Here is a 22,450-nt window from a genome sequence, read left to right on the forward strand (position 1 = left end):
ACTGGTCGCAGTCTGGAGCCCTGCCCTAATGGACCGTATTACTCATAAAATGGACAGATGACGATTAAATATAATAACTGATTTATGTTATTTGAAGAGCCGTTCCTTGTCCATTTGTTTGATATTATTACTTCTGGTTTGTGCATTTTAATTGACAGATATCCAACAAAGTCTGTCGTCTCGCAAAAACTGTCTTGTCACATCCGTAATGCATGTTTATCCACCTTTTTCACAATGTGTGAAATTACCCATTATGCCTCAGGGCTCTAGACTGCAACCAAAATGCTCGCGATTGTTTTTTTAATAACGTGCAAGGTAAAATTTCACAGGGTTGCATTGATGCACCGCCAAAGATTTATTTGAACACTTAATGTGATTTATGAGAGGTGAATGACGCGCTTGTGATAAGTGCAGGAAAGAGCGAGCAGAGAGCTCGTGCACTCCCTCTGTCTACAAACTAAAGTGTGTGTTTGACTTCATTCGGTGTTGCGCAGATCAATGTCGTAAAAGCATCGCTGGACAGACTGCTCCGTATGCTTTTAAAACACTCTCACGGAACATTAATAACATATTCCGATCATTCTGCGCAGCACTAAATGAAGTTGCACACGTCGGATTCTGAACTGTCTCTCTCCCTCACACTTTAATCAAAAGCAAGGTCGGAAGTCAGAATCAATGTTTCACGTGACGCATTCAGAGAATATTTTTACCTGAATTACAGCTGGGTGTGAATGTGCTCAAAAATATGTAGCCTTTTCTTCCCTGACAAGTGCTCCGCACATGCGTTAAAAAAAATCACAAGTCGCTGGTTGCAGGGCTTATTAAAAAAATATGGTCGCTTGTTGGTAGAATCTGACAAGCAAGATCGTTTCTTTACCTCCATGGTCGCTGTTTGCTGTTTTTTTCTTTAAATCATTTTGCAGTACAGCCTATAATAATCCAATGGTTTCATTTATTCATATTCATATTTTAAGCTTATAATGTTGAATTACACTTTTTAATGACAATTAAAAAGGGCTGGACAGCCTTGGAATCTGGCCAGAGATTGAGAAATTGTTTTGCAGAAGTATGATAATAAGTATGATTACTCCTTGTGGTAATTTTCAAGAAAATGAGCTGGAATGTGTTTTACGAAACCTTAACACTACATTGTTCTCTGTAAAATGTAATAAATTGGCTTGACTTAAAAAAGTAAGGAAACCAATTGCCTTAAAATTAATACACTAATTGACTTACAAATTTAAGTCGGTGAAACTTAATAATAATATAGTAATATTTAGTAATATATGGAAACTAAACTTATTCATTAAGTTCAGTTAAGTACAGGTGACTCAAAATCATTACTAAGCTTGACTTCTTATTTGTGTTCACATAGCTTGGAAATATAAGGAAACCGATTGCCTCATATTTCGAAGTAAACTAAATTAGCAAAAATTAGTAAATACAAAAAGTAACAACCGAACAGAGTCAGAACATTAATTTGTGTTCACTTCCTTACTAGTGTTGTCACGTTACCAAAATTTTCACTAATTTCGGTACCCATGCAAAACACAAAAACTTTAAAATTGGAACAACAACATTTTTTAATAATAGATAATATAGTGTTATTACAGAGCCCGTCTGGTCACCCCTCGGAGAAAAAAAAAACAAGACCCGCAAATCCGTGGCCACAGTTTTGTAATTCGTTCCCTCAGTTTACAAAATCGTGCTCTCGGATTAATAAACTGTACCCACGAGTTTACAATCCGTGCTCTCGGTTTTGTAAACCGTCCCCTCAGTTTTTGAAATCTGTACCCACGAATTCATAATCTGTGCCCACGCTTTCGCAATCCGTGCTCTCGGTTTTGTAAACCGTCCCCTCAATTTTTGAAATCTGTACCCACGAATTCATAATCTGTGCCCACGCTTTCGCAATCCGTGCGCACGGTTTTGCAAACTGTAGCCTACTCGCGGAATTGAAGCCTCTGTCTGTCAACAGAACAAGCTCCTTCCTACAGGAACATTAACCAATATTGTATACTGTTTTATATATAAATTGTCCTAATGTGTTTACACACGAGCGCGTGGCGCATATAAAGCATGCGTTCATTGCCACGTTTCACTGGCATAAAGTTGGTTTGACATTAAACTTTCGTGAATTTAGGGACCATCTCTAAAGTACACATTACAATACATTTTTCCAACTTCAAAATATAAAATAATTATAGCCACAAAACTAACTGTACAGTGTTCATGTGTGTGTCAGCTATTATGCACAACCTTTTGTCAACTATTATGTGCACAGTTTAACATACAACACGAGTGATGGTCGAGGATTTATCTGTGCTGCACTGTATGAGGATATGAACACATGAACTTCATCTCCAGAGTTGCTCTGAGAGATTATTTTACGAGCGTTTTACTGTTTGAGTGAAGCTATCTGCAAACAAGCGTCTTCCCAAAGACCCGTCAAAATAAAAGTCCCGTTAAATTGAACACAGACAAAAAATACTCTAGTGTACTATTGAAAATTGAAGTGCCCTTGTAGTAAATTGATAAACACTGTGTACTATAGTAAAGTTCAAAAACAATATAGTAGGAATTTTACTGCAGTTTACTATAGTAAATACTATAGTAACCTACAGTAATTTATGTGGACAAATATACCACTATTGTATAGTAAAAAAGGAAAAACACAGAACTTAGAAATATTAAAACAAATTTAGGTAATCTAAAAATGATATGGCCCTAATTTATCCATCTGTACGTAACATTAATGTCTTTTGTCAGTTATCTGCTTATTTATGTTGAACTACACTTGCACATTTCTGCCTGTGCTACCAAACTTTAAACCTCTCTAGCACCAGTGCTATGTGCAAAAAAAGTTAATTTACAGCCTTAACACTAATAATAATTACTGCTTGCATTTGTTTTATAGCAGTCACGGAGAGTAGGCCTATAACCAAATTCAGGCGGCCAAAGCGGACACTAGTTAAAATGCTTAGAAGCAAACGTGACCAATCTAAATCCAAAACAATTATATTGATTATATTATATTATAATTCAAATGAAATATCATTTTTTTATCTTTGGACAAGTAATTTTTGTACTCGGACAAGTGAATGTCAAATTTACTTGTCCAAAGGACAACCACATGACAATGCTTAATGTCAAGCCCTGCGCAGTTTGTCAGTGAAATACTGTTGAATGCAGCTGCATCCGAAAGCCATCTGCATCTGGCATCTTTCTATCACTGTTTTTCAAGCCGCCTCAGGTATTTTCATGATAATAAACTATATTTATAAGGATATTGTTTGACGGGTGTTGCTTTTTTAAATGCATGTTTTAAGCGAATCAAACACGCAGTGCTTTCAGATGGAGCAGCATTTCCCACAGATCACAGAGCCATGCTGTCTTCGCAGTCTTTGCGATTTCACAATCGCGATAGCCACATCGATTTAATCATGATTTGAATGGGAATTGCGATTAATCGTGCAGCCCTATTTTCAGGTTGGTCTAACTGTGGTTATTAGGTACCAAATTATTAAGCCAAAATAACACTTCATAGTCTTCACGGTATAATGAAATATTAAAGTTATTAAACTTGATCAGTCAGGAGCAGTGAGTGAGTTTTGTCTTTGTTTTTTGATGAGCATTAAAACAGATATTAAAACAGATACATATTTAAGAACATTAAATATGTATTATGCTGCTGTTTCTTTAAGAGCTTGCGCATGGATCACATGCTTTTTTGTTTCCCCACTGTTTTCATTTACAGCAAACTATAATAGATTTATCAACGCGACATAGAGCCTATTCTCTAAATAATAACATAAACATAAGTTAAATTGCTACAACTAGCATCCGGAGTACACTTTGAATTTGAGCTTGCGCATACAGAATGTACGCATCCTGTCAGCTGTCCTCGAGTCGATGCTTCTCGTCCAGTGTGTGACTCTGTTAACTTACATGCCACTATGTTTGTTTACGTTGCACTGAAAACCCAACTGTCACCGCTACAGACTTCATTGTGAATGTACATGTAAGATTGGCTGTTTGGTCTCTCTGCCATGGTTTACTAGTGTGTGTCTTGAGGCGTTTTCACACATGTGGATCGATTGCTTTGTTCCGAAACCGGGGGTTAAATTGCTACAATATTGCAATTTATTTTAGTTCGGTTCGCATTCACAAGGCAATATTTCCAAATGGACCATACTTTGTTAATAAAAGTCATGTGCGAGTAAACTCTCCTTCGATTGGTCAGAGTGCATCTGTTTATTTTCCGGGCTTCCGCTCAAAGATGTCATGATGGACAGTTTACTTTCGTCAAAATGACCCCAAACATCAATGATTAGGTTTAAATGTGTACAGACATTCTGGAAACTCTGTAACATAAGATGAACATGTCTATGAACTATTTTAATGAAATTAGAAAAAGTCAGAAAGAATCAAGTTTTAAATATGTATTTAGCATATTTAAAAAAAAAAAAGTAAAAGTAGCTTTGGGGTCAATTTGACCCCAAACATAACAGGAGGGTTAAAGGGTCCGCCTTCTTAACAGAAAGATTTATTTATTTTTAAATCGGTCTCGGCAATATATTGGTCGACCTCTAATAATGATATTAACATGTTAAACAAAATGCACCTGTAACTCGACACTTCCTCATCCCACCAGTACAATGGACGACGATGATTTGAATCCCTTGATTCCCGCCTTGAAGTTGAAGCATGCGCACTGTTCCGGGGCTAATATTTTAGGTTAAATTTTACTCAATATTTTAATATTGTCATTAGTAATGTTAACAAATAGGCAGAATGTACTCATTTTTAGAGATTTTACTATAACTAATCAGGGCTCTAGAGTGCGACCTAATTTCTCAATGCTGCGACTAAAAAAAATCTGAGGTCGCACCGGCCGTTCGAGGGAAAAAAAGTCTCTGCGAAAGTCTCCCTGTGGTTCAACAACAGACACATTAGGCCCATATCGTGGTCTAAACCAATCAGAGATAGTGAAGGGCGGACCCCCCTCTGATTGGCCGTGGTCCAGATATTCCTGTACGTGTGTGTACATTTGAAAATGCTGTGCTGCAGTCAGACAGAGAGAGGTGAGTAGCCTAGGGCCGTCAGATAAACAGAGTGTATGTAGCCGCGGATGATCTACGAGCTTTCCTGTAGCTCAGTGGTAAGAGCATTGCGTTAACAACGCAAGGTTGTGGGTTCGATCCCAGGGATTGCACATGCCTATGTATAAATGTATAGGATAAAGCAATGTAAGTTGCTTTGGATAAAAGCGTCTGCCAAATGCATAAATGTAAGTGTAAATGATCCATCCGAAAATCATAACCAATGCTCTGACATGCTAGACTGCAACTAAATGGTCTCATTTTGTGACTATTTTTCCTGCCAGTGCGACAAGTTTTTCTTAATGATCGCACCGGTGCGACTGTCAAACTGATCAATATATAATTTTTGCTTATTATAAATTTAATACGCAGAAGTGTTATATTGCGCAAGCTGTGCATTCAGTCACTCATTTTCGTCTCCCCTCCTTCAACCATTCACTTATCTATCAGTGCCCCGCCCCCAAAGACGTAATTCGCGGGTAAGAGGCGAAGGACCGAAAGAGCAGACGAGTGAAGCACTCAATCTTGCAATTTAAATAAATATGCAGAATACAAGAATTTCCCCTGCTAAGGTACAAAACAGCAAAGATAACGAAATGTGTTGCAAGTATTGTATGCATGTAGGGCTGTCACAATTATGAAATTTGATTGACGATTAATTGTCTAATAAATCACTGCGATTATGGCGATTAATTGTCTGTTTTAGGGCTTTGGCGATTATGACGATTAATTGTCTGTTTTAGAGCTTTGACATTTAATTCTCATTCATTTTTGATTCAACGATTGAAACGACCATATTGTTCTGAATACAAGACTGTTTTTTTCTTGGAAATACATCGGAAAAAATTGGGTCATCATATATTTAAGGTTTAGGCTTTTACCTGTCAATAATACAACTGCCAAATACTTGTAAATTAAGTAAATTGATCAGGAAGAATTGAAGCCACCATTAAAATACTATCAGTCATAGAAAAGCTTCTAGTCTGTTTTTTCTCACTTGCAAGACTACAGTAAAATTTTACTTGTGTGTTAATGAAATTTTGGTAGACTGGTTTTCACACTGAGATTTGCTTAAATAATATTAAATTGTACTGCAGGTAATTTGTATATGTTTTAGTTTTTTTTAAGTGATTGTGTTGTGGTGGTACATTTTACAAGTATTACCATGCTTTAGTAACAATATATACACTAAAATATGCAATATGCAGATGCACTACAGCTCCCCCTAGTGTCTTCTATAGAGATGTGCGATAATTGCGATGATTTGAAATCATCGCGATGAGGTCAAACAATCGCGATGAGACGATTATTTAATAATCGTGACAGCCCTATATGCATGTGAAGCTAATGCAGGAAACATGTGTTTAAACTTTATGCACTAAACTATTGTATAAAGAACTCTAACAATACTGCAAAGCATACAAAATGTTATACATCACGCTAAATACTATTTATTTGTAAGTCGCTATTGATAGAAGCCAAACGTGTATCAATGCAGCTTTCATGAAGAATAATCACTAAAAGCCTTTTCAGGTCTGGCGGGTTGTTTGAGATGCGCGCAGCGTCAGAGCACAAAATACTAAACAGAGTTTTCTTTCACGCCTTCTTACTCTGAAATGGACATATTAACACAAAATATCCTAAAAATTCCCATATTAACAAGAAACCTTGTAAAGGTATTCGGTTTGTTTCGTGACCAAACAGTTGGGAAACAAAACACGTGTTCCAGTATATGGCGCGAGCTCTTAAAGGGGCAGCAGCATAATAAAGATCTCTGTTTATAATGTTCATCAAACAACAACGGACGGGCCCAAAAACACTCACTGATATTAAAGGAATGGTGTTCTCTTATAGGAGTCGTTCGCAACAAATAAAGGAAGAAAGTAGCTTTAAGAAAGATGTGCTTTAAATATGGTAAAGTGTTGAAAGAGAGTTTACATATACAATAAAAAAAGTGAAACTAAAAAAAAGTGAAACTAACATTAATTCGAAACGCATATGACGCGTCTGTAATGCAAGCGATCACAATAAGACTACGTTCACACTGCCACCAAAATCCGATTATTTTTTTGCTCATATGTGACCCAGCTCTGTTTACTGCATGACAGTGTGAACATGATAAACCGCATGGAATCCGATCTTTTTTAATCTGATCTGAGCCACTTCCATATGTGGTCCTAAATCAGATACAGGTCTGATGTTTCGCAATGCGACCTCAGTCTGAACGGTCATATCGGAATTCATGCGACTTTTGCGTCATTGTAGATCGACTTGCGTCATAATTCTGGGCTAATTTAAAGCTTCACGCGCTATTCTGTTGACGGAAGTGCACTTTACGCTAGGTTGCCAAACATTAAGCATCAGATTATAAACATAAGCCGCGCGATGCAACAAATGACTATAGAATCCGTTATAATAAGAAATTTTGCCACTGGATACGGGGCGATGCAATATGACAAACGCATTAATGGTGTCTTTTATCGCTTTGCATCCACCACTCGTGTGCGTGTTGACATGGTGGTAAAACATAAGTTATAGGTGTGTTCTACTCCATGCTGGGACGTGCAAACCGGCATGCGCACAGCCCGAGAGCGGACTGTTCCGGGAATGCTCTAAAATCACACCGCGAGAACAATCCGCTCAGCACCGCATAATGTCAAACACATCTGCTGACTTGACCCTTGCTTAATTCTGTATGAAAGCTTGCTGCCTGTTACGTGTTATTGTTGTTTAGCGCATGCGATTCAGTTTATAACCATCACCAGTTCACACTGGAATCTGATATTGGCCACATTTTAAAAATAGTGTGAACAGCCGAACAAAAAATCATATCTGAGCAAAAAATCGGAATTGAGCATTAAGGCTGCAGTCAGTGTGAACGTAGTCTCAAGCTGCGTTCCCACCAAACGCGAATGAAGCGTTAAGCACGAGTGATTTACATACTGGAGCCGCCTGTCATAAGCCCCTCCCATGATGCGAATTCGCGTCTGTTCTGAAGTGAATTTCACGTGCGAATGAAGCGAGTAAACTCAAAATTTTCAAGCGTCCAACTACGCGCGAATAGCGTTTGGTGGGAACGCTCAATCAAACTGTTGAGCGCGTTTAAAATCAACGAAGCGTGTGCCATGGAGCTCGTTCTCAACACTGGTAAGAGGTAAGAGACGGCGGCAGGTAGGGCATACGCCTGCGAAAGTGCCTGCCCCCTTCCCTCTAGGTGGGTCAGTGTGCTATTTGCACCTCCCTTCTTCCCCCCACCGGGTGAAGAATAGGCATTCCATCCATCACTAAGCACCTTCCTGGGGGCCGGGCTGGGCAGAGCAGCCCTGCCCCCCTTAGGCCAGGAGTTATCTACCACATAGCCAGGGGTGCACATACGTTTTTCTATCTGGTTCTCAAGAGAGCACCTGGAGATTCGGTTTGGTGCTCACATTGCACATAGTGTGACAAATTGTATTTACATATTAAAAATAAAAGTAAAAAAGTAGTTACTTTTTAATGAACAATAAACAAAATAATAAAGTGGGATAATACGATATTTATATTACTTCAAAGTACACTTAAAATACAATAGTAATGTATTTCTTCTTGTTTTTCTTTTTACATGAGTAAATATTAATTTTCAACACCAATTTTGAAACCTAAAATGACAACCTTTTTGGTTTTTGGCAGGTTGCTGGGAAGTGCACTTGCGAACGCACATGGAGACTTGCGGTGCGGAGCTAGGATCGAGTATAGCATAGAGAAACACAAGCTGCATGCAAGTGTCAAGTTTAAACAGCTTGTCCTTTTAGAAAGTTTAAGAGAAGCGGTGTTTTGGTAGACGTGCATCGCAGTTCAAGACATTCACAGAGGCTGCGCGTGCTACGTGCTTCTCTAGTAACGAAAGCAGAACCAATGAAGGTGGAGCTACCAATACTCAGTTTTTCATCATTTACACCCAGGTCCCGTTTATCACCGGGAACAAACGAGATATCAGTAGTTTTGGCAGCATTCAGTACAAACGGAAATATTATCCAGTATTACATTTAGTCAGTCTAAAACAGTGATTGTGCATCAAAAGGTTTCAACCATGTCAGTACGCAAATGAGCGTTCTAAACTTATTTACAGAGCGCATTTTTAATTTTGGTCACACATGCGCACCTGCGCACCACTTATGTGCATCCCTGCACATAGCTCTAACCAAACACATTTGACAAGAAAGACAATCGAGACACAGCAGTGAAAGTGCTAAAACCTTATCAGAATCAGAATCAGAATCAGAAGAGCTTTATTGCCAAGTGTGCTTGCACACACAAGGAATTTTCTTTGGTGTTGGAAGCTTCTAGTACAGACATTCAACCCAATGACAATACAATATAATACGATTTACAGTCTAAAAGATTCTAAATTGTGCATATATAAAATAAAGACTATTTTACAGAAAATGGGGGATAATAACATATAAGAGACATTGTACAGGGTAGTATATAGTAGAATAAACATATTAACAGATTGTATGTACACTTGTGCAAATGGATAATTTAGTAAGTAGAGGTAGTGTTATATACATGTATACATAAGATGTAGATATAATAAGGCACTATAGTGCACACTATAGGAGTAGTGGAAGTGGAATATTGCTCTTAAGGAGCAGTTATCTGTTTAGGAGGGAGATTGCCTGGGGGAAGAAGCTGCTTCTGTGTCTGGAAGTCCTGGTGTTTGGTGCTCTAAAGCGCCGGCCAGAGGGCAGCAGATCAAAGAGTTTGTGTGCTGGGTGTGTGGAGTCAATGATGATTTTTCTTGCCCTGTTTTTCACTCTGGAATCGTACAGGTCCTGAAGTGTGGGCAGAGGAGCACCAATAATTTTCTCAGCACTACGAACTGTCCGTTGTAGTCTTCGTAGGTCTGATTTGGTGGCCGAGCCATACCAAACAGTAATTGAAGTGCACAGAACAGATTCGATGACCACTGAGTAGAACTGGGTCAGTAGCTCCTGTGGTAGGTTGAACTTCCTCAATTGACGGAGGAAGTATAACCTCTGCTGGGCCTTCTTTACAATGGAGTCTATGTGGGACTCCCACTTCAGGTCCTGAGAGATGGTGGAGCCCAGGAACCTGAATGACTCCACAGTATCCACAGTGCTGTCCAGGATGGTGAGGGGAGGAAGTGATGGAGGGTTCCTTCTGAAATCCACTATCATCTCCACTGTCTTGAATGCATTCAGCTCTAGGTTGTTTTGACTACACCAGGCAGCCAGCTGAGCAACCTCCTTTCTGTAGGCAGATTCATCACCATCTTGAATAAGGCCAATGATTGTGGTGTCATCTGCAAACTTCAGGAGTTTGACAGAAGGGTCTGTAGAGGTGCATTCGTTTGTGTAGAGTGAATATAGCAGTGGAGAAAGAACACATCCTTGAGGAGCTCCGGTGCTGATGGTACATGTGCTGGATCTATTATAGGTTATCTGGGTTATAGCATCTGTCAGTCTCATCTCTAGACAAGCTTTTTACTCTCACTGCATGTATAGCAGTGTTAATTTTGACAGCAAATTTTGATTTAGTTTTAGTCATAGTCTTTTGACGAAAATGCAATTTAGTTTTAGTCACATTTTAGTCAACCCCATCATTTTAGTTTTAGTCTAGTTTTAGTCGACGAAATATGAAAAACATTTTAGTCGAATAAATATACATTATATTTAGTCTACTAAAATCTAAATGGTTTAAATCATTTACTTGGTGTAATTAAATGTTCCATACAAAGATTCAACTGTTTTGACATAATTTACTTCACCTTAGAATGAAATTAAACCAGGTCATTACCTTTATTTTTCAGAAAATTCCAGTAACTAGATATGCATTGTTGGAACGCAGAGTATTAGACCATGAACGACATGTTCCAGTTCGTTCAATTCCATTTAACTCAATTGACTCGTTAAGTAGGGCGTATTCATTCAGTTCATTCAACCAATGAAACGCTCTGACAGGGCTCACACTCAAAGGCTATTGGCTCATGGCATGCCTATTTGAAGAAAGAGCGCACTGTCTTTGCTTGAGACAGCAATGAATGAGAATAGCTTTCATCACTTCTATAATCAGTAGAGGACAGCGCTGGTTTCTTTTGGCTGACTCTATGTTGCATTTCACGTTATGCAGCAGCTCGTGTTAAGTTAACATTGGCATATAAAAACCTTTGAGCTTGCCTTCGTAATGTGTTTCGGGGTGACTCGCCTGCAGTCGCGCTTCAAGTTTGCGGCGTTTTACCGGCGATCGTGAAGAAAATAAGACGCTTTGTAACCCGCGTGGAGACACAGAATACATGTGTGTGCTTCCCCTTCTCCCAGAGACTTCTCTCTGCCGTTTATATGAGATAAGCAGCACATGCGCGCAAACTGATGTCCGCCAGGTGGGACAAGAATATTTTCGTCTCGTTTTTATTAGTTTTTATTACAGTTTTCGTTATAATGCATTCATTTTTATTTAGTTATCGTCTCGTTTTCGTCAGTGAAAACATGTCGTTAACGAATACTTTTCGTCATAGTTTTCGTTAACGAAATTAACACTGATGTATAGGCATATAATTATACTTATTAGTTATACATACGGTCTGTTTTTAAAATAATGCACATACTGTATAATGTCTATGTAAATGGACTTAATCTGTTGATATATTCAACGCATTTTCTGCCCATATTTAATACAACTATGGCGAGCATTTAGTTGTAGCTGGAGGGTAAACAGTAAACACTATAACATCTTTCTCGCAATGTTAGTGTCTAGCAATGTTAGTGTACATGCTCATCTCACATTCACTTTAATTGTGAATTTGTGTATTTTTATTACTTAATAAATATTTTTAATTGAACATTTTGTTCTTTAAAGAGTACATTCCTCAATATTTTTAAGGGCTTATTTTGGTTTATGGAGTGTCCGACAACAAGTTTATGTACATACATGATGTAAAAATACTATTATTTCGTAATAATAAGCAGTTTTTATTACCTTACTTCTTGACTGACTCTCAAATGATTCGTTCCGCGATTCATCTGTGTAATCTCCGCCTTTCCGCCAGCGTAGTCTGATCTGATTGGTCAGATAGTGTAGTCTGCTGTGATTGGTCAGATGGTCTAGTCTGCTGTGATTGGTCAGATGGTCTAGTCTGCTGTGATTGGTCAAATGGTCTAGTCTGCTGTGATTGGTCAAACGCGTTCAGCATGTGTCGCAAATGGACCGCCTATCATTACTGCTGTATTACGGTTTGCAGGTGGTTGGATATTAACAGTGTATAGAGAGAGATGGCGTCGATTTTACATTACCAGTTCGAGCCCGAGTCTGACGAATCATTCTTTAATCCTTATACAGATGCCAGTAAGAAAAAGGACTGTTTTAGACACTTCTCTTGTAACAGTTAGTTATCACGGCATACAGTGTACGGTGTTCGTATCTTCAGATGTTATTATAACTATAGTACAACACGCAGTTCTTGAAATAAAGACTTTGTGAGTTAATATGGTTGAACACTTACATTAGCGCAACGAGTTTATAGCTAACGTTAGGTAAACAAACAGTAACAACCCCAAAAATAACGGTAACGTTAGCTAAACACAGACATGAGATAACGTCACACAAATTTAATTTTAAGTAAAGACAAAAATAAAGAGTCACACTTACAGGTTGTGATTCGGTGGAACTTAAAGGTCCAAATAAAGTTGGTATTGCAACATATTTTAAGGAAAGACGTTTAATGTATCCTGCAGTAAAGGAGCCAAGATTGATGAAGCAATCTTCGGTAAAATGACGAGCGCAAAGTAAAACGTTCGGTTTATACTCCTTTGGTGTCGTTTGAAAAATAAATAGTAACCATTTTTTCCTCAGAAGTTCTTCCTTTGGTAGTGAAAATAAGACTGACTTAGTTTCACTACATAGAACACAGTTTCTCTTAGACATGATACACACGTCACAAACGAGCTAGTACAGTGTTTGGGGAGGAGAGAGTTACGTTTTCGCAGTCAGTCCTAGGCGGGGATTATTTCTAGTGACGTAGATACATTGTGGTTAAAGATTCGGACAGGTCATGACTTGTTCGCGTGATTCAGAGTCGATTACCTTTTTTATAAGCTAATAACTTTGTTATTCGTTCACCTTCGGATTTACAACTTGGCAGATTGCTTACATTCAAACACGGCAAAATTAAACACTTCATGAAATGTATTTTTTATGATCTCGAGGAATGTACTCTTTAATGTCATCCCCTGGTGTTTTGTGGCTCTTTTTTAAAAGTACCGATTTAGGCACCGGTACCGTTTTAAAAGCATCGATGTAGCAACGGTATCGGAAAAAACCCAAATGATATCCAACCCTAGTCGCTTTGGATAAAAGCGTCTGCCAAATTCATAAATGTAAATGTAGTACATTCAACCAATAAAAATGCTCCGTCACTGCTCACTCTCAAAGGCTCTCATGCAACTGCGTACTGTTTTATGCTAAAATGTCTTGCTCGAGTAATGAGGTTCAGTGCATTCATTGAACTCCAATAAATCTTTCAAAATGACATCTCTCATAAGCATACAGTATATTTAATCATGCAAGTAGTGTTGCACGATAGAACGGTACTAGAAAAGTACCGCGATACCCTTCTGTTAAAACAATACTATTTCTTGTTTATTTGGTATCAGTACTTTAATAACGTGCGCATTCAGCGCTCTCTTCAGACGCGTACAACTTTCTTTCTTCGTATATGCGCTGCAGCTTTCGGGGTGACGAAATGAAAGTCATGGCGGCAAACATAAGTGCCTTTCCCACCTGTTCACAGCTTGTCAATGAAGCAGATGCGTGAAGTCGAGATTATAGTGTAGAGTTAAAGCAAGCATGCGGCAAAGAAGGCTACAGACGAAGTCCGTCTGTACAAAATCTATGTGGACCAAAAGAGCCAACATGATCAGCTTGGCAAAGCATTTCACCGACAGACATGCCGACCAACCCGTTCAAAGAATTTTAAAAGCGACAGGTAGCGAATGTCAATGACAAAAGCCTGAAGTATGCTTATTTATGATTTATTTTGTGACAGGCGAACACGCAGCTTACCAGCTTTGATAACGCTTTACCACAGTTCCATTTCTTAACATAAGTTATTGTGGCTTACGTCAACTAATAATGGGAAATACTGCTACAGCATTTATGGTTAATTTCAACGGGCTATTTAATAAATATTTCAATTAGTGATGCGCATATTAACGTTTAACCATTAACCGGAAATTTTGTTTTGAACGATTAATTCTTTCAGTTAAACGGTTTATTTATTGCTGCGTGGTTAAATAAAAATAGGCTATAGGCCAGGAGTCTTCAACTAAAATCGCTTGAGGTCCAGTAAAAAAAAACCTCCTTACCAGCCGAGGTCCGGATAATTAAATACCAAAAAACATGAATGATAGTTTTTGGCAGACCAAAGAAATAAATATGTCTTTTCATATCTATAAGACGGCATTACAGTGTCTGCAACAATATAATGAAGGAAAATGTGCAAAATTCCCTAATCTCTAAACCTGCACTGAACATACATTCATTTCAACATGAACAACTTTAAAAGAAAACTAAAGAGTTGTTTTCTGCTGAACTGGGATGAACAAATAGAAGCATCAAGTTGTGACTGATCATCCTCTGATAACATTTCAGCTCTTCTGGTGGCTGGTGCAGCTGAAAGGGGGGTTTGTTTAATATTTTCTTTTAGTTCATGTCTTTATTTTCCTTCTAAAAGTGTTTCACACGCAGCCTCCATGCACTCCATTTTACTATTTCCCCATCAGTAAAGGGCTTTTTATGTTTTCCTAAGATCCACTGTATTCTTAGGGAACATTCATATGCTCGTTGTTGGGCTGTAAATGAGTGAGGGAGGACCCGTGTAGATCGCTCCTACTGGGCTTTGCGCAAATCTATTTCCGTGTCCTTACCTCGGACTGCTGCGGGCAACTGCTTTCTTCATAGTGCCTATGTCTAGTTTCATAATGCCGTTTAAGGTTTCCACTTTTGACAACCGCAACAGACTCCAAGCAAATGAGACAAACTGGCCTCGTGGCTGTCGATGCAGGAACATTAAATGCAAATCTCTCGACCCATTCATCTCGGAAAACATGGTTTTCAGCGTTAACTTTTCTAACTTTTGAAAAGGACATTGTTTTTCAGTCACTGACAGTTACATCTGTCTGCGCGCTGTGCAGTGAGTCTGTCTCGGCTCTCTTCCCTCTTCACTACATCTGAACGTACTAGCAACAGTGCGCAAATGTTAACTGTCTGAGGCGCCTTAGGACCCAAACTGCTACTGAGCGGACCTTGATGTGCCTGGCATAAATTTGATTGCATTAGAAAATAATGTTAGGCGTTCATTTATTTATTACATCAAAAGGCTTTGAGGTCCGGACGGAGGCATCTCGCGGTCCGTATTCGGACCGGAGTCCGCTAGTTGGTGACCCCTGCTATAGGCTATTTGTTAACTCAGGGGGCTTGTTGACGCAACCACACTTCACATACCTGCCTACAGACATGTTTCGCCGAGTAAGCAAAAAGGAAGCAAGGGAAAAGAAGCACTGTGTGGGACCACTTCGACAGAAAAGGAAACGATGTGACTTGTACATTTTGCTGTATTTTAATAACGCATGGCACATTTTGCAATGCGGTATTAAACTACAGCAAAATGTGCCATGTGGTATTTTGCAATGCGGTATTAAACTACAGCAAAATGTGCCATGTGGTATTACAATACAGCAGTATTACAAGTACAATGCAATATCACTTGTGGAGCAAACATTCACAAAAATCGTGTCCGTGTGATGGACAACAAACTTCGCCTTCCATGTTATCAGGGAGAAGTTGCGATGCACGGCGATCTGAGGAGATAACATGGAGAATCTGTTCAATGGTGGTTAAAGACATGTTGCCCATCAGTTTTGTCTGTGGTGAAGGTTTTCAAGAGCTACTGGGTTATATTAAGCCAAATTACGAAGTCCCATCAAGATGTACTATTAATTTAACCATTTTTAAAATTATTTCCTATATGTTGGTATCGATTCAGTATTTGTATCAAAATACTTTTCTTGTATCGAAGTCAAGCATTTGGTATCGTGACAACACTACATGTATGTTACATACATGGTCGTACATACAGGACAGCACTGGATTATTTTGGTTTATGTTGCATTTCACGTCATGCATTAGCTTTTGTTAGCAGATAAGTGAACTTTGCAAAGCAAACACAAACGTTTTTATATGCAATGAATTTTCAGGGTAACTCCCTTGCAGTCACCTTCGTCACTTTTCAAATAACCAAAACACTTAAATATAACTGAATTCGTGCTACCCTTATTTTCACTTTCATTGCCGCTTCCTATAATCTTTTCCTCCTCGTGTTGAGTTTTCTTTGCCATGAAATGGACTTTGTACTTTTACGCGCATGCATTATTGTCGCGTTTATTTCTGCTGTATTATTTGCTGTAAGATTAATTAGAGGTGCACCGATTGACCGGCCAGAGACCGGAATCGACCGGTTTTTCGACCGGTGACCGGCCGGTCAGTCTCACGTCTCGCCAATTCCAAGCGGATCTTCTGTTGCCCGTGATGCGGGCAAGAACGTCACAGCCGTCAGTACACACAAAGCCGCAAGTAAACATGTAATCGTGCGCGCGCACAGCCTGTCTTTCACGGCTCGTTTATATTTGCATGTGTGTCCACATGTCTCTGCTGACTGACGCGCATCTCTCATGTCCGCTGACTGCACGCTTGTGCACACGCATCATGTACTGTACAGACAAGGTGCACTGTAGTTCATCTCTTGCTGCTCCGTCTACATGGGGGTATGTATGCTAACAGTGATGCTATTAGCATCACGCTAAACTCTGACACATGCTAAACTCATGTTGAAGTCATTCACTCTGTGTAAAACAAACGTAAATTCCATTCAACCTGATTGCTTGGCTTACGTTAAAACTGTAGTCATTTCACCTAGGTAAAATGACATTCAACACGACTTCTACTTGTTTTTAAAAATCCAAAATATAAAAAAATGAATAAATCAACCAATATATGTGATATACAGTATATCTGATTGAGTTCTTTACTAACAAAAAACTGCAAATACATATACATCTTTAGAGTAGAATTCACTCATAAGATTTTTAACTTTTTTATTGAAGTTGCAGCAAAAATCAACCCAGTTCTTTTAATACAGACCCAAGATAAAGACAATTTATTTTACATTTCAGAAAAAAATGAAATAAAGCTAATGTTAGTTTCATAAACAGAAACAGACAAGAATAAAGTTGAAGTATTTTATTGTTATCTTAGACTTTTGTGAGATGAGTACAAAAATGAAAAAGGTAAATTAAGTGACATGTTTGGTTATATTTTATTATTTGTACTTCTTTTCAGTTACAGAGTTCTTCAATTTAAGAGTTATTTGGGAAAGAGAAGATTCTGTAATTTAATGCAGCTTGGAGAACTGCATTTAGGGAAATTTGGGGAAATTGTGATGTTCAATCATTTATGTAATGAAAATAAAAAAATGTGTATTGAAGAAAAGTTGGTTTTATATACAGTATACTGTCAATTATAGTTTGTGGATAGAAAATCGGAATCGGCAGGTTTCACTTAAAATAAAATCGGAAACCGGAATCGGCAAAGAAAACTTCAATCGGTGCATCTCTAAGATTAATCCATATTGAGTTAAAATGTCAATAGCTTATCATCGTTATAGACATGATTTTATAGCGATTCGATATAATATTGTTTATTGACCCAGCCATAGGCATGATACATTTGGGTTGCAGGTAAGTAGGGCTGCATAACGATTAATTGCGACTAATCGTTTGCAGAATAAAAGTTTTTGTTTACATAATATATGTTGGTGTACTGTGTGTGATAATTATGTATTTATAAATACACACACATGGATGCATGATTTTAAGAAAAAATATATTTAATATTTATATATAATATAAATTATATATATAAATTAGTGCTGTCAATCGATTAAAAAAATTAATCGGATTAATCACACATTTTTTCTGTGATTAATCACGATTAATCGCACACAACAATTTTATTTTAAAATGTACTTTTACATTTTAATAATTTCACATTTAATCTTCAAATTGATGTAGAAACAACATATTTATTTAACAGCATCATTTTATGAAAGCTAACATTTTGATATTAGTATTGTAACTGATGTCTCTATTAAATTGATTATTTTAACATTAATTATAGCCATTCAACAGTATAATTGAGAGCTCATGTAGGAAATTGAAGGACACTTTACAGTCTTTAATGCTAAATTATAAATTAAATGCAGAAGAATTCTCATTAAAGCTATAAAATCACATTGATTTCTTCTTTTATTTTGTTCTTTGATTAACATTAGTGACAGGAGTCACAGCAGCACATTTAAGAGCGCGGCCCCTTTAAGAGCTGTCTCAGCACGCAGATCTGACCGTCACCGCACTCCCATTTTCACAACACTTTGCATTCATTTAAGATTTTATTTTACACTTTGAAGTCTGTGCTTAAGAAAATGCTAGACAAAACGGGCTTTCTGACATAATCTTGTGTGGTTTTATCCATTCAAGCACGGAAGAGAACTTAACACGGATGCACTGTCTGACAGAGATTCACCGACGCAGCCTTCAGACTGTTTACACCAGACTGGACCTCGCGTTGCGTTTTGCCGCGTCCCACAGTTTAGAAGCTGTCTATCTTCATTGAACGCGTCGAAGCAACTGTTTAAAATCGCGCTTAAGTGGTTTAAAAGCCTGTACACGAATAAGAGCGTGATTACATAATGTAACGCTAGACAAAGGATGTCAAAACAAACGGATGCTGCGTTAATTGCGATAAATATTTTCTCACGCGTTAATTTGAAAAAATTAATCGCATGCGTTAACGCGTTAACGTTGACAGCCCTAATATAAATATAAAACATATCAAAAGTTACATATTTCGTAATTATTTACAGTACATGCATGTACGTGCATTTATGTATACATAATTATCATATGCAGTACACCAACATATATTATGTAAACAAAAACGTTTATTCTGCAAACGATTAGTCACGATTAATCGTTATGCAGCCCTACAGGTTAGCACACTTTTTTCAAAATTAAATAAAATGTCCAGGGTTGTATTTAGTTTGCAATTTAGACGTTTTTATCATATGAGTACTAATAAAGGCAATTTTTACTGTTTCTAAAGGGCTTTTTTTATAAAGAACACTGCTGTCTCACATAATGCAGTAAAGCAGTCCCGCATAGAGTGAATATTTGATTGCTGAGTGATCAATATCCACCAATTCAGCATCACCGCCATAAACAGCACCTGGTAATGTGGCACGCATAAGTAAGTATTACTTATGCAACCTTCTAAGGTATATTTTGGGGAACGCACCTAGAAAAGGTATATCCTGTAGTTAAGGTAAAGACAACATTATCGGGAAAGGCAGCCTTGGTCATCATCAGAGCCGCACGGAATCCGAGCCCACAGATCTCCGCAGAAAGTTTCAGATTCTGTATGGCCCTGGTCATCATGCTCTGCAGAACCTAAATTCTTTCTCACTACTGACTTTTCATTATAGAGTGTCAATGAGCCTGTATCCACCATGTTAAACACTAAAATAAACATATCACTTAGTTTAAATAAAATAGCAGCAACTATATTAGAAGACTTGTGGTAAGAGCATTCGCGATAAGAAACAGTTTACCTGAAACATGAAAATTCATGTTGGGATGGCTAATGTATGACTTCCATTCTTCAGCCAAACACAAATGCAAACCTTAAATAATGAATAGTAATTAAAAAAATGATTCACCATTTAATATCTTACCTGGGACCCCTGCTAAAGCTTGAAGTCTCATCTCAGGGTATGATACAGTACACACTGTATTTACGATTATGATTGTGTCAATATATTTGTAAAAAAATCTAACAAAAATTCAAATGACAGTTTTTTCAAGAATGAACTTTAACATAAAATATGTAAATATTTGTGATACAATCTCCAAATAAAAGTAATCCAAATGACTCCATTAGATTAATGTCTTCTGAAGTGCAGCAATAGGTGCATGAGAGAAAACAGTTCATGTTTTGAACTTATTTTGCAAATTTCTTCTGTCCCAGGTATCAACGCACCTGTTGTGTATTTTGTTGACTACAACAACCATTGCATATTCCTGGAAGATATTGTTCACTCAGTATCAGTAAGAGATTACATTGTACCAGTTCAAGCAACAGTACAAGGCACAGGGCATCTCCAAACTCTGGCTGACAAGATTGGCGAAATCCTGGCTCAGATGCATGATGAAGATGTTATACATGGTGACCTCACAACATCCAACATGCTTCTGTTCACTAAAGCCGAGCACAAAAATATCAACCTGGTTTTGATTGACTTTGGATTGAGTTACATCTCTGCACTGACAGAAGATAAAGGAGTTGACTTGTATGTGTTAGAGAAAGCTTTTCTTAGCACTCATCCCAACACAGAGACTCTATTTGAGAGGCTATTAAAAAGTTACACTGCTTCTTCTAAAAAGGCCTCTGCTGTCATCAAGAAACTGGATGAGGTTCGATTGAGAGGACGGAAGAGGTCTATGGTTGGCTAGCAGTGCACCTAATGTTTTGCAGAATAAAGTCATCTGGAATTTGGAATCGAAAGTATAAAATGCAGTTTGATGTTGGAAGATATGAATGTCATCATGTAAATTAATGGGGGTTTTTTTTCAACATAGACGTGTTCTTTGCACCATTATTTGTTGTTACATAATATAATCAGTTGTATGAATTTATTTTTAATAAAGGTTATATACTCCTATTTTAAATTTAGTTATTAAATGCTTTAGTAGAAAATATTGCATTCATAAAAGAAAAATTAACAATCAATAGTCATAATATAGACAAAATACCGTTGTATCATTATAAAACACACTGTACCCTTGGCTAAAGACACCATTTATTCATTATTTGATTTTGTGATTTTCTTTGTGTATTTATAATAGATGTTTTTTTGCAGATTAGAAAATTGAGCCATTGAACAAAGCTGGTGTTTAGTAGGTTTAATAAAAAAACTAATCAAATCCTTTTTTTATGCTGTTTATTTTTTTTACCTACCTAAACCATTAATCCATTTAAAACCATTTTTATGTACACATAAACTTCAGATATTTGCAACAAATAGCAGAACACCATACTTTTGGCTTGAGAGCAACTAAGTTTAAACCCATTCTACAGAAACTGGTGGCAGAACGTTGCTCATTGTGAATACAACCTCTGGCAAAAATTATGGAATCATAATTTTTCAAGCAAACTGAAAAATCACTGATATGACAAAATATTTTGTTAAATAGCTTAACACTCTGGCTTCATTAAACATGCCTTCAACAAATGTTTTCACAGATCAAGTAGAGGAAAAAAGTATGGAATCACTCAATGTTGAGGAAAAAAATAAGGAATCATTGTCTTGGTTACGTATGTAACCTCAGTTCCCTGATGGAGGGAACGAGACGTTGTGTCGAACCGACATATGGGGTTTGTCTTGAGAACCTAGACGTTCTCAAGACGTCTCATTCTTTCACCTTTTGGGCTGAGGAGCCCTGACCACTGCGGTGGGCGGCCAGCATTGTGGCATGAAGGACACAACTTCTCGTTCCCTCCATCAGGGAACTGAGGTTACATACGTAACCAAGACGTTCCCTTTCTGTCGGTCTCTCGACGTTGTGTCGAACCGACAGATGGTCACAATCTCTAGCGAGGCGACGCTGACTGGCCTAGGCGTGTCAGACGTAAGCGCCATCGCGAAATTTGTGACCATCCAGTCGAGAGGTAGGGGGGCCCCAGAGCTTTTACCAAAAGAGTGGGAAGCCCCCTACCACCGGCCATCACAGGCGGAGGCCTTGTTTCTCTAACAGCGAGAAGCCGCCCGACACTGTAAGGGCCACTGGGTAAGCGTTATTTCCTCACTGAGGAAATGCGCTACAGAGACCACTTCCTGCCGTAGGGAGGAGATTAGTGGAGACACCAACGTGGTCTCGCCATTAGAGGAGAACTCATGGAATGGAATGCCTATTCTTCACCCGGTGGGGGGAAGAAGGGAGGTGGAAATAGCACACTAACCCACCTAGAGGGAAGGGGGAGGTGCTTTCGCAGGTGTATGCCCTACCGGCCGCCGTCTCTTACCTGTTGCCCTGCAAGAAACGGGCTGTCACCGGTTCTACGCAGAGGCTGTAGAACCCTGCGAAGGTGTTGGGCGTAGCTCTGCAGATGTCTGCCAGAGAGGCGCCCTGAGCCAGTGCCCACGAGGAGGCTACACCCCGGGTGGTGTGTGCCCTCACTGC

At 38.3% G+C, this 22,450-nt stretch overlaps 1 protein-coding gene across 1 annotated transcript in view; it reads left to right on the plus strand.

Annotated features, from left to right (window-relative positions):
* The window catches only part of tp53rk (TP53 regulating kinase), a 37,998-nt gene extending 16,786 nt beyond the window's left edge, over positions 1 to 21,212 (plus strand). Inside the window, exon 2 of the mRNA XM_057361425.1 lies at positions 20,238 to 21,212. Coding sequence (XP_057217408.1) covers positions 20,238 to 20,722 — 485 coding nt within the window. The 3' untranslated portion in view covers positions 20,723 to 21,212. The remainder of the gene's footprint in view (positions 1 to 20,237) is intronic.
* Positions 21,213 to 22,450: the final 1,238 nt, after the last annotated feature.

The sequence above is a fragment of the Triplophysa rosa genome, linkage group LG20, assembly GCF_024868665.1.
Source record: "Triplophysa rosa linkage group LG20, Trosa_1v2, whole genome shotgun sequence".
In the NCBI taxonomy this organism is placed as follows: Eukaryota; Metazoa; Chordata; class Actinopteri; order Cypriniformes; family Nemacheilidae; genus Triplophysa; species Triplophysa rosa.